The sequence below is a fragment of the Gavia stellata genome, chromosome 1 (genome assembly GCF_030936135.1).
Source record: "Gavia stellata isolate bGavSte3 chromosome 1, bGavSte3.hap2, whole genome shotgun sequence".
Lineage (NCBI taxonomy): Eukaryota > Metazoa > Chordata > Aves > Gaviiformes > Gaviidae > Gavia > Gavia stellata.
This window is the reverse complement of record NC_082594.1, coordinates 81,249,137-81,262,653: the sequence shown is the minus strand read 5'-3', so window position 1 is coordinate 81,262,653 and position 13,517 is coordinate 81,249,137. Positions and strand designations below refer to the sequence as shown.

Genomic DNA, 13,517 nt, shown 5'->3' with positions numbered 1-13,517 from the left:
CATCCTCCGTTCTCTGGCAAAGGCACAGAATTATTTATCAGAATTCTTAAAAAAGAAAAAAGGCATAATTTTATTTTTCTGACTAGTATAAGCTCAAAAATTTAGCTTCTTGCATTCTAACATTTGTATTAGAATAATTTTAAAAAGTAATAAAATACTAAAAAAACCCTAAAATATACTAAAAAAGCAATACAGAAAAAAAGTACCACAGAAGAGTGACCATTTTTTCTCCACAAATATATGTCTTCATATATTTGTATAGAGTGCATAATTAAACACCCACACCAGGAAAAGAAAACAGACTCTGGACTTTGCTCCTATAAATACCAACAGTCCAAAAAAGCAGTTCAGTGTGGATTTTTCAGCCTTTTGGTGATTGGCATTTTGTCTAAGAAGTAAAAATCTGCTTGTCATCTTGTATGCCCATTCCGGAAAATAATTTTTCATGCTTATGTTGGGCGACAAGCAAAACGTACCCTACACTACAGCAAATTACGCAGGAAACCTGCCGGACGAGGTACTTTCACACCACGTCAGCAAAAATTAACAATAAAGGAAAAGTCTCTTTACCCAAATACATCTACTAACCCCCTAAGCAAGTTAATCCTCATTCCTTTGTAAGCTTAGACACATCTATCTGTACAACAACAACTTCCCTTTAGGCATCGAGGAAACAAAAAAAGCAGGGAATGCAAGCAAAGCAATATTGCTGCTCTTCCTCCACACGACTGGATGATGGTGGCTGCTCCCGTAAATACCGAATTCAGCAGACACCCGAAGGAGCTGTAGCAAAATACAGGGACAAAGGGCCTTCTTCAGCTTTAAAGTTCCATCTGGCAGCATTTCTACTGGAGATGTCAGCCGGGAGATCAGCACAGAGCCAGCAGGCAGCCTCTGCACCTGCAAACCCTCTGCTTGCAGGGAAACAGTGCCGCTTTATTTTCCAGCAGAAACTCTGCCCGACAGAGCTGGAGCTCCAGGATGGCCGCACAAGAGCAACTGGCAAATCAATGTTTCGAAGAATTATGTTGCTTACCTGCAATGCAACATCATTTAGCCCAGTCCCAAAGATTTTAATAGCATCCTTTCTTGGGTGGTATGGCTGCAAAAGCAGTGATGTCATGGGGAGGAAGCAGTAACAATCATGTGACTGCATCCTCCGTCTATAGGATATCTGACAGGAGACGGGGCCAGAGGGAGACGGACCACTCTCTAATCCCACAGGATTAAACTGCAAGCCTCTTTGCCCTGCCCTACCTATTCCGTCACCATTAGAAGATGTGCTGCTTTTTCCCTCCGCTAACCCGAGCTAATTATTTTTAAAAGGGCTTGTGGATTTTTTTACAACAGCAACAGCGATCACATTTTTCACGAGGAAAAAGCAGAGCAAGTGTGCTGTGTGCAAACCAAGAAGTAGTCCTGTTGACTCTGCAGCAATGCTCAAGTGTCGTATTTTCTTTCATCTCTACGAAATATGTAATCACAGCAGCTTAGAAATGAGACAAACCACAATTTCAACATCCCTTGCATTTTTCCTTCTCCCGGTGCTTCATTTCAAGCTTATCCAGACTGACTTCCCTCCATCTTCTGTATTTAAGCATTGCAAGCTTACCTCAAAGGTTTTATCCCCGTTACCTTCACTTCTCTGTTGTCCCCCCATCCATCCATTAATCACTCCGCTTGCAGCCTTCTGCCTTTTCTTCAATGCAACTGTCACTGCTTGAAAGATCCTGATATACCAGCCTATTTTTCCTTTTCAAAACTTCTGCTTAAATTTGACCATCAAATATTTAAAAGCTATAACATCCTAAAATGTCTTATTTAAAAAACAAAGAAACAAACAAAAGATTATCCTTTCATATTTTGGTTAACTGTGTATTATATCTCAGAACCATATTTTTGAGGGGGGTTTTGGGTTTTGATTGCTGTTTTTTTTAAAGAATATTATACTCTATAATGCATTTGAGTTCTACAACAAAATAATAATTTCAAAAGTTCTGATTGTACAAATTTCGTATGAGCCACTAGGATCACATTCTGCAAGGCAGAGGTTTTAACTGTTCTTTGTGAAGATCGTGTACATGTTTGAACACATGCAATGCTGTTTTATTTCAGGACATTTGCCTTTCTGCTCATTTTCCCATATTTGAATATTGTGCAGACTGGTTTTACCCTTAAGGATATCCAGGGATATGCTTTGTATTACCAAGCAGATGCAACAGCTAGGTAGAGGGAGATCTTGCACAAGCACACGAGAAAATATCTGAAGGCACACGCGTGGCTTCCACTCACTTCAAAGGCTAAGGAACACAGTTCTGGGAGACCTTTTTGTCCCAGTGTGTTTGAGCAGGTACTTACGGATGCGTTAAGCAGGCAGCCTGGCACAGCAAAGCAAGCCAGTTGATACAGGGTGTACAAAACCTTTTTTCAGAATGGCTACACAACTCCTCCAAATGTTGGCTATAAGCCGAAGAAAGTTCCTGTACTCCTTATTTCTGATATGGACTCCTCATACAGAAGCCACAGATTTTGGAGTTTATTATGAAATTTGAGCACTTAGCTTTCTTCAGCCAAAGTTCCCACACCTTTCTGGAGCGAGAAGCATGCCTTTAGAGAAGAGATTTAATTATGCCCTTCATACAGAGCACTGCAGATCGCAGTTCTCCATCATTCATAGATCAGTAACAGCCCCAGGCCTACTATAACCATGCCAATGAGGTGTGGAAAAGTGGTAGAGGTCCTAACTTCCTGCCAGTGTCTGCTCTTTGTGCCCATTAAAATAGGGCATATTAATAGGCCAACTGAATTCTGTGGAGGAAGTTAAACAAACACTGAGCACTTAATTTACTTTCTTGATAATGTTATCTGCAAATTTCCTAATCCGTTTATGAGAGGGAAATACGGAAAACAGCAAGCAGCATTTAGTTGATCAGACACAAACATCTATACTTGGGAACTTCTGTGCCACAAGACACACTCTCTAAGACAAACACGATGTCCTAGACACAGAATAGTAATTTTGTGCACTAACCAAATGAGCGCTAGGGTCTCAATCTCCTATTTTTTCCTAAACAGATTTTCCGAAATTAAATTCCTAATTTTCTCTTCTCTATTACCACAGCCGAACTCATCGAGTCTCTGCTGAATGTATTTTTAGTTGGGTAGTCTAACTGCAGACAAACTAAAGGGACAGAATACCTAATTCTTCATAGAAAATGTGATTCTATAACTTAGATATGTATGTACAAATTCAAGGGATTATTAGAAATCATAAGAAGCCAGAAAATGCTCCTAAGGAGCTTTTAACTCCAAGAATACTGAGATGGTCCAAAGTGCAAGCAAACTACTTAATTGACATTTACAGATTTTAAAAAAAATATCAATCAGCTGTACTCTTTGGTTTTTTTCTTCCAATGATACTTAGTCAATTGAGTGGTCTCAGGAAAAAGAAAATACTCTTCACATGATGTTTTGGAAAAGATTGTTCTTGCTTTTGCTAGCCTGCAGTTTCTCAGGTCTCTCTTGTAAATACATTTTTCCTCCTCTCAAAGATATATGACTCTATAGTTAAAAAGGAAACTGGATGCAAAAAAAGCTGTAAAGTGCCCTCTTCCCTAAAAATTCAAACTTCGGTTCTACATCCACTGAAAACAAGATACATAGTTCTCCTAATTCCTAAAAAAAAAATTTGCTGTTTTTATACAGCACTTACCTTTAAGCCTTGCAAAGTGCTTACAAGAACTGCAGCAAGTAACACACGTAAGACTTCATTCTTATAACAGAAAACCCATACCGACATACCCATTACAGCTTTTGTTGTTGATCCTGATGGTAGTGAAACAGAGAAGGTTGGTATTCCAAGTGACTATTTCAAGCAGACAGTTTAAAAATAACCTAACTCCGTCATAGTCTTAACGCCTTACAAATACTGGACAGAGACAGGAGTCATATGTCAGCACTATGATTTTGCCTGTGCTCGGGCCGCTTAGGGTTGCAGAGAGAAACTGAGAAATGGCCTTTCTGCCATGATGCAGGTTTAACGTTTCCTTTGTGAAAGCAGCAGTAAAGTTCAGCCTAAAAAAGTTCACTCGTATTCTTTTGAGTGTCTTCAACCTTGGAATTAGTTGTAAGTCGGATATTACAGAACCAATAATGTCAACTTGCTTCCAATACGAATCTACAAAGTACAAACTTCTGTTAGAAAAAAAGGCAGTTCAATGTGTTGTAAGTGGAGCTACCCATGAATTCCGGCAATATTCAATTATGAGCCTCTGATACAGCTGTCAGTTTATTGTGAGCAATAAGCACATGGGAGAACATACCTGCCATTCCTTACACTCTGCATCTTTTTCAGGTCCTCAGTGTAACCTCTCTAGGATCTCTGATTTCACAGATTTCCTCTCTTACTTTTATTTAAAAATTCATTACCTTCACCTAAATGACAGTGTTATTAAAAATACAAAATTTCTTTATGAAATCATCATGAATGTAGCAAATATAAACCATTCAAAAAATGTCTTATGCTTTGACATATAACAAAACTATTTCTGTTTATGGCAGATTATTTTATTTTGTAGAAGAAATACTTTCAAATAATACAAAAATGACACAATCATACAGAACTGTGACAAAAACAAGAGAGATGAATACTGAATATGATAACTCATTACGACATCAAGAAAGAACTCATTACAGCAGTCAGAATCACAGACCCACAAGATACACCGACGACGTCTCACAGCGGTCACTGTTTAAAAACACCAACGGAACACCCTGACAGAGAGGCCCCCAGACACTGCCCCTTCATTACACAGTCACAGAACAATTTAGGGTGGAAGGGAGGTCCCTAGCCCAACCCCTGCTCAAAGCAGGCCTAATGCGACCAGGCTGCTCTGGGCTATGTCCAGTCAAGTCCTCAACCCCTCCATGGACAGAGGGCTCCACCTCTCTGGGCAACCTCTTCCAGTATCTGACCACCCTCATGGGAGCATGGTGTTGTCTGTTCTTAGTATACGGTAAGTACTTCTGGTGTCACTGCATGGTAACTTTTGATAAACACTACTATGTAAGGGCCTCTACTGAAAGTGAGACACGAAATTCTGACTAGCTGGTCTTTTCAAGTAATGAGTACCAAAAAGCCTGCTGTCCCTAGACTTTTACCCAAACACTAAAAATTTCTTACATGATTTGGTTTTTATCTGCATAGTTTCTGAATATGTCTAGTTGTGCCCAAGGAACCCAAGATACACCCACCAAAGCTTACTGGCAAAAACAGACTTCAGGATGGTTAGCATGATAAATGCTAAATGTACTTTAATTTCACATATATTCCTATACGATCGAATCACTTGACACCCGTAATGATTATAGGCCACACTAGGAAACAGGGAATACTACCTTAAAATTAAATGTCTGTGTTAATCATCCTCACTGATTAATGACTTAGGTTTACAGTCTTTTTTCCCATTACTTTTTGCCTTAGCTTGGACAAGTAAAAGCAATTCAGTTTCCCTTTCAGGTTTTTCTGATCTTTGACAACGTAACAGACTATAAGATCTTGAAACTCACGAAGAACACTTACTTACTTACAAAATATTTGAAAATATTCTGATTGGTTCTGGTAAGTCTGTTTAGTTTTTGGCTGTTGTTTTGATTTCCTGATATATAAAAATCTGGAACCAATTTGACCTTTAATTAAGAAAGAGCATGATCCTCCTTCTAGGAGATCCCAGCAATTTGCAAAGTCAGTCTTGTGTTGGGCACCTCTCTTTGTAGGTAATGTATAATTAGAAAAGTATGAGAAATTCTATTATAGTAGCTTACTAAAGAAGTATTTTTACATACTTGCAGGATGCAAGGACACAAAACTGGCATTCTCGGGAATTTAGGGTGACAGTCTTTCATTAAAACAAACAGTCACAAGTAAAATTATTTCTTACCAGATTTTAGCTGGTACAACTAGCAATCAAGTGAGCTGTACCTTCCAGAACTATACACCTTCCAGAAAGAAGGTGTCACCGTTCAACAGAACTTGCATGCAGTAACCTCAAAGCACATCCTTTAGGATGAACATGTGTTTAAGCACCCTTACTTAAGGCAGCTGCTTTCCGAAATCAGCACATATGTATTTTCCTGAATCAGATCAGAATCTTTAAAACTGTAGTATTCCTGTAGCGGTCTTTCCACACAGCTAGCTCACATTGCTCTTTTAACTCCCTTTTCATTAAACAGCAAAACAAAGACCTGTCACCCTTTTCCTTCCTCCGTTTAAACTGAGAATCTAGTTAAGAATATAAAAATACTTTAGACACAACTGAAATGAAAACAATCTATTAGTGCACAGTAAGAACATGCAAATGAATTCTGCAACGTTTAACATCACTTCTAATCAGTGTTAAACACATTGCAGGTGATAATATTTTGCTATAACACAGACAGTGCTAAAGGATACAATGTACATAATAAGCTACAGATAATAAAGCTGAAAAAAGTGACAATTTCAGAACATAGTATTTTCATTTCAGGTATCAGAAACAAAACCAGCTCAATGGTTCCATTCTACTGTATGACAAATACTGAAGAACAAAATTTCAGTCTTAAAATACATCTTAAAGTAGGTATTTTCCTTCAAGGAAAAAAGGCACTATAAATAAATTACACTACAGTGAATTTGCCTGAACTCACTTTGTTTCTGTCTTCCAGCCTTTAAGTCAAATAAAACAGCATAAAAACTGTACACGCTCTTAACAGGATAGTCGATCTTTTATAAAATAAGTTGTCTTCAGAGATGTCAGTTTCACAACAAGGAAAAACCAAGCCTTGTTGCAGTCACTATTATAAAATATATATGTATATATATTTATATATATGTTTTTGTTTACTTTTACTTTTTTTATTTTTTTATTTTTTACAAAATGTGTATATTAGCTTTTGCACAATTTTTTAAAGAAACTTGGCTAATCTAATAACTTCATTAAAATAAAAGCGATAAATACTTCATGTTTACAATGCAACATGTCATACATCATCAGCTGGCAGAGGAGGTATGTTAATCCTTGGTCTTGTAAAAAAAGCTATCTTCTCTCTGTGATCAAAACAAGATAAAAAGGAAGTCAATCAAATATATACCTACTTTTTTTTTTCCCCAAGAACATGGTTTCTTTACTCTGGTTAGTGGTTATTATTTGTTACTTACATACTGAACTGATGGTTTATTTAAGTACAAGAAACTTACAAAAACTGTTAAACCTCACTGTATACTTTTGGCAACATTACGTTGAACACAATTACTATATTTGAAAATTTAGGTGGAAGCTTTATACCACTCATTGAACATCAGTCATAGTTGACTGTAAAAAGGTTTCACAGGACAAGCCCTGCATAAGCCCCTTCTGCAATACAAAGTTCACCCTTGTACATTTTGCAATAATACCTACAAAAAAAAAGGAAAAAAAGACAGCAGAGTCATCTTTTTGTTTCTTTATTGAGCAAACAGTACATGCTGTAAAGCGTCATAAGAAATGGATGTGTGCATAAAAAGGGCAATAATTTAAACAAGGAAGACAGCTTTTGCTTCATTTTCTACTTCTCATTTTATTCAGTTCCCCATATCTTTTTATATCTCCATAGACAGCATAAAAACCCTCTCTTATTACCAGAAACATAAGATGTAAAAACAACCCTGAAATTTCTGTTCCTCTTACTTCCTCCCCACCTTTGTGAGGAAGACCTTTCCAATATAATTCAAGCAAAAAAAAAAATTACATTGACGGACAGATAGCTTTTCTATTTCACTTAAGTATTCCCTGCAAAAAAGTTCTAATAAACTAAACACTGGATGAAATAGTATGATCTAACATTGTGGCTGAGCTGTCTGCCACATCTATGCTGCACTAACATTTTCTTACTCCTACTGTAACTCTCCCAATAAAAATAAGAAAAATTTTAATGCTGAAGTAATAAAGTCTTCCTGTGAAATGTGGACATTGTTTATCAATGCCACTTGTACACAAAATAAACTGTCAAAAAAAAAAAAAGCTAAGAGAGGACACATACCATGTGAACACAGATGAAATAGGAAAAAAAGTCCAAAGAAAATGCTTCTTGACAGAAAGCTGGAATATTACTGAGTAATTTTTAGGGATAGAGTGTTAGTAGTAATGTATATGTATTACATTAAACGAACTATTTATGCCCACAAGCTTGAAGAACTGACAAATCATTTGAACTTAGTGACTAGGCTATGTTGAAAGAATCACCTAAGCTATGTTTGCACTTGAAGACTTTTTTTTTTTTTTAATTTCATCTGTTTTAGAATTGTAACACTGAAATTTTACCTCAGCTTTGGCTCTTTGCATTACAAATAATTCAAAGGAAACTTATGTGTCCAAATCAATATACAGTTAAAAAGTACTGGCTATATCGAAGACACACAGAATTTCACCTAAATGCTTCAGAGAGCTTTAACCTCTCTAATAAACTATTGCTCTGCTATTTCAGTACACATTACCACTTACCTAAAAGTCTGCACCTGAATAGGCTCCTTCTGATTTTGCCCACGCAACTGGTATATTTCTTTTGATGCTTTCTTTAGCATCTTTTCAGCTGCTTGCTCTTGGTGATGTTCAAATTTGGTCTGTCTGGTCTGAAAACAAGAATATAATGCTTAAAATGGACATGTGAATAAATAAAACACAAGAATACTCAGGTTGAAATAATGGATTTTTTTTCCATTCATCACAGTAAAAGCACACAAGTACATTGTCTGAAATAGCTGATCATTTAAGAACTATAAATGCAAAAGACTGACAGTATTGTTTCATTTCTTAATGCTCTTCAGACAGATATGTATTAAATTCATGAAATTTACTGCACATAGATCTGTCAAACAAGACCTTAAAATAAATTTAGCCTCACTCTTTGTCTCAAATAATCCAACAGCAATTTTGTTTGTGTGCGGGTTTTCCCACTTTTTGCCTATAATTTCTTTCTCCAAGAAAAGGAAAAACCATTACTTAGAGAACATTCCAAATACTTGTAAAAAATGAAATATCAAATCAGCAAAATTTCTTTCAAAGATCAGAAGTAAGGAAATTATTAAAGTTCCAATAATAACTATCTAAAACAAAAAAACCCCAAACCAAAACAAGACCAAAAAACCCAAACCAAAACAAAAAGTGCCATTGGCAACTAGTGCCATTCTCCAGTAATCACCTTCAAATAAATACAGAGTTTGGTAATAATCAATGCAATCATTTTTATTGTACTAACTTCAAGAATATAGAAGTAACATTCATTTTTTGAAGGTCCCTAAAAACAGCTCTTTAGACATCTTGTCACAATCAAGAAATTTTGAAACCAGAAGTTTCTGAATATGTTGAGTGCTCATCTCATGTTACCATACCTGCCTCTCTGCTTCCTTCAACAAGTTTCGGAATCGCTCATCCCGAAGGACCCAGTGGGGTAGATCTGTCTGCCCTCTGAGTTGGGCATCTTCCAGACGCTGTCTCAACTCTCTTAAAACACATATCTCCTCGTTCAGCTGTCTCTGTCTAGTTCTGGATGCCTGAAGATCCAGCTCCAGGTCTAAGGATGTCCTTGCCATAAGCTCAGCCAAAGATGATCTGCAGGACTGCTGAGTTGTTAGGATTCAAATAAAATGCACAATGTATTACTCTCAACACGGTACACCGGCCTATTTTTAGCTATGTAGAGGATACATTTTCTGTACTTACTTCACACACAAAGTCTTTTGGAGAGATTATTTATATCCCACAGCAAAAGGCTAACAAGCTGTAGGAGTCTTCTGTACCATACATAAACTTTTTCAATTAATACTTTCTACTACCTCCTTTTACAGTCTCCTTTTGGCTTATCAATATTTAACTAATCTAAGTTTATGGACTAAACTTTCATGTTACAATGATAATAAAAGGGATGCGATACGAAAAAACTCATAACTGAGTCATGATGTCAGAAAATACTGTACTAAGCAAGATTCCCCTTAAAGGACTTTATTCAATATTGGTTTTAAGATACATTCTGAATCAAAATGGGAGGCATAGCTGCCTATTTGCCCACACCAGCAAAAAATTAACTTCTGTTGACCAGGCTAAACTTTATGCTATTTATATACAAGGCATTAATGCTTTACTTGCCCTTCTTTGCCCACTTGTTCTGCAGCATGTGGGGTGGCACAGGGGCAAAAGAAGAGCTTAACCTATTAATTCCTGAATGCTTGGGCCTCAATTACTATGGTTTGCTAGGCTGCATGGGAGGGGAGCTGGGTGTTTTACTGTCACATTCACACACACTTCTCTGGGCCTGCACCCTCCATCATAAACTAGATTTTAAAGATTTAACAAAGTTTACATGTAAATAAATACACATTCAGTCTCTGTTAAACTAATTTTAGTCTACCACACTCCTCAATAATTGTTCGCAACTGTATTTCACTTCCTGTGTCTACCTTTTAGCTTAAAAATCCCTAACCAAACCCAAAACACACACCCCTCCCCCAATTACATTACAGAAGCCTTATACATTTCCTAAAAGCATCAGAATGTACCTGTAGTCATCTAAAGATTAGGTATAAAAGTACTAGTGTTCTAGCAGCTTAGTGAAAAGTAAAAACCAGTTTCCTAAGTATACCTGCTTATACCGTAGAGTACGTCTCTCCAACGTATTCCGGACAAAAGGGGACTTCCTTGGCAGAGTTGAACTGTCACTGTCACTGCGATACAGCTGATTAGAAAAGATATTGAAAATACAGGTTGCTTACAACAGGTTGTCTACATTAAGAAATCTGGATTTATTTTTTTTTGCTTTTGAGATTTATTTTTAAAAATGCACTGAAACTACCTTGTTTTAAGCAACGAGTTTTTTCAGTTTTAGCCATTCATAAAAATTTATACAGAATAGTGCTCATATTGTAGAGTTAATTTAAGAAAACTTCAAAACCATCAATGTTTTACAGCTAAGTTTCATCAAGCATTCTACTAAATATCCAAGACAATGTAACATAAAAAAGGGGCAGGGGGGAGTTAAAGGCAATAATATTTCTTCCTGAAGGATTTACTGTCATGGGCACTGTGCTGGTTTTGGCTGGGGTAGAGTTAATTTTCTTCATAGTAGCTAGTATGGGGCTATGTTTTGGATTTGTGCTGGGAACAGTGTTGATAATACAGGGATGTTTTAGTTATTGCTGAGCAGCGCTCACACAGAGTCAAGGCCTTTTCTGCTTCTCACACCACCCCACCAGCGAGTAGACTGGAGGTGCACAAGAATTTCAGAGGGGACACAGCCGGGACAGCTGACCCCAACTGATCAAAGGGATATCCCATACCATATGACATCACACTCAGCATATAAAGCTGCGGGAAGAAGAAGGAAGGGGGGACATTCAGAGCGATGGCGTTTGTCTTCCCAAGTAACCGTTATGGGTGATGGAGCCCTGCTTTCCTGGAGATGGCTGAACACCTGCCTGCTGATGAGAAGCAGTGAATGAACTCCTTGTTTTGCTTTGCTTGCGTGCACGCGGCTTTTGCTCTACTTACTAAACTGTCTTTATCACAGTCCATGAGTTTTCTCACTTTTACTCTTCTGACTCTCTCCCCTGTCCCACCGGGGGGAATGAGCACGCAGCTGTGTGGTGCTTAATTGCTGGCTGGGGTTAAACCACAACAGGCACAAATACTACAGTCTCCTACTTCCCCCCCCTCCCCCTTCCTCTCCCCTCCCCAATTTTAAGTAAATGCAGATTAAGTGAGGGTGTTTAATAATGTTCTCCTTTTCATACTATCTTTTTTCTGGTGTGTGAGGGTGTTTTACTCACACTGCCTATATCATCCAGAAATCCAGAAATTAAACTGAAGAATTTGAAGGGGTCTACGGATGCACTGTGTGCAATGTAAGTAAGAGAGCAAAAACCAGAAGATCCTTCGTTTAGGAAAAAACATAAAAGTTAAAAACTATTACTGCATTTTCAAACTCAAGCTCTCAAAAGCTTATGAAAGAGTATGATTAAAGCTATGTGCATTCCACCAATACTGCAAAATCAATAGCCATGTATTGATCTCTAATACCATAACCCAACTGCTTGTGAGCCTTTTGGCATTGAACGTAGCAGCTAGCTAACACGAGCTTGAAAACTGTTGTGCCAATTCTCAATTACTTGCACCAGTGCACCCAGGAATCCTAGGTCCCACTATAACAGGCACCCTGTGACTGACATTCATGACAGCAACCACAGTCGTAAGAGTATTTATGCAGTAACCCTAAGATTATGCATTCAGTCCCCTTTCCCAAAGTTTTAGGTATCTGTAAGTTAAACGTGGCTTCTGAGCTGTTTATATACCTCATTAGACAGCACCGTACCTCTATAAAACCAGCCACCCTAGCCTAACACCTAAGGTTGCCAGGGAAAAGAGTTTAATATGTAATTTGTCATAGATTCTTAATTTTAAATGAAATCAATTCAGGTTTGAACTCTTAAAAACTCAGGGGACCTCTTCCGCATGGCAATGTTTTAATTCAGTGAAAGATTATTCATTAGTATTAAAAAGTAGCATATGTTTCTTATAAATGTAATAAAGTCTTAAGAAGAAATTATCAAAAATGTACAAAATACTTGTGTGGAGGCCACTCCTGCCCCTTCTTTTTAAGCCTTACTCACTCTGCAAACATATTGACTTCGTGCTCCAGGCGAGAAGGTCTGGGAACGAACAATAGTGCTACTGCGAACAAAAGCAGAACCCCGGGGCCTGCGGCTAGTTCTCTCTTTTGGAAGAATAGCAACTTCTTCAGGAAACAGATCCTCAGTGTTAGTTTCCTTATCCACCTAAAATTTCAATGAAGGACAATTTTTTATTTTTTTCCTTATTTTCTCTCTCTCACCAAAAACAACCAGACATTTCAACAATATCAAAAGTAAACAATGTTCCCTGCTAGCTAGGTTCAAGTTTTAATAGGCACTGAGAACAGAGGATGAATCACCTCATTTTTTAGAAAGTTTTAGAACTAGGTCATTCAAAATTGTAAGATTACCTTTCAGCAGCTTTCGTTGGAACAGTAACAATTATGAGATGTAGTTATAACGTGAATCATAGCTGCAGAGCACAAAGACTGCATTCAGCACTGGAATCGGGCATTAACCAAGCTACCACCTGATCTCCAGCCTCAACAGAAGAAAACTGAGTCACCTTTTAATAAGCAAGGCGACTCTGAAGAAAGCAACCACCTTAAAACTGGAAGAAGTCAAATGAAGAGAAGAAACTCAACAAAAGGGAACTGAAAGACTGTTGAAACAATGATACAAGAACACTAAAATATTCAGAAATACAGAAAACATATGCTACTCTAGCAAGGCTTCCAAACTTTAAGATAACTCACTCCTTAATAGGAGGTATGATCTTCCCTAAAGGCAACACAAACAGCTTATGTTCCTCTACTTCAATGGAAGTGTGCTGATTTCAGCTTGTTCAGGATTACTTTCAATGTCTCATATCTTGAATACAAAA

At 37.5% G+C, this 13,517-nt stretch overlaps 2 protein-coding genes across 2 annotated transcripts in view; both read right to left on the bottom strand.

Annotated features, from left to right (window-relative positions):
- CLCN4 (chloride voltage-gated channel 4) overlaps nucleotides 1–3,739 on the bottom strand; it is a 47,729-nt gene extending 43,990 nt beyond the window's left edge. Inside the window, exon 1 of the mRNA XM_059816146.1 lies at nucleotides 3,713–3,739. The gene's annotated coding sequence lies outside the window, so the exon portion shown is untranslated. The remainder of the gene's footprint in view (nucleotides 1–3,712) is intronic.
- Nucleotides 3,740–4,569: 830 nt separating this feature from the next.
- The window catches only part of WWC3 (WWC family member 3), a 108,777-nt gene continuing 99,829 nt past the window's right edge, over nucleotides 4,570–13,517 (bottom strand). Inside the window, exons 19-23 of the mRNA XM_059816278.1 lie at nucleotides 12,674–12,838; nucleotides 10,651–10,743; nucleotides 9,404–9,631; nucleotides 8,517–8,644; nucleotides 4,570–7,084 (exon numbers count right to left, since the gene is read on the bottom strand). Of these exons, the coding sequence (XP_059672261.1) occupies nucleotides 7,018–7,084; nucleotides 8,517–8,644; nucleotides 9,404–9,631; nucleotides 10,651–10,743; nucleotides 12,674–12,838 (681 nt within the window). The 3' untranslated portion in view covers nucleotides 4,570–7,017. The remainder of the gene's footprint in view (nucleotides 7,085–8,516; nucleotides 8,645–9,403; nucleotides 9,632–10,650; nucleotides 10,744–12,673; nucleotides 12,839–13,517) is intronic.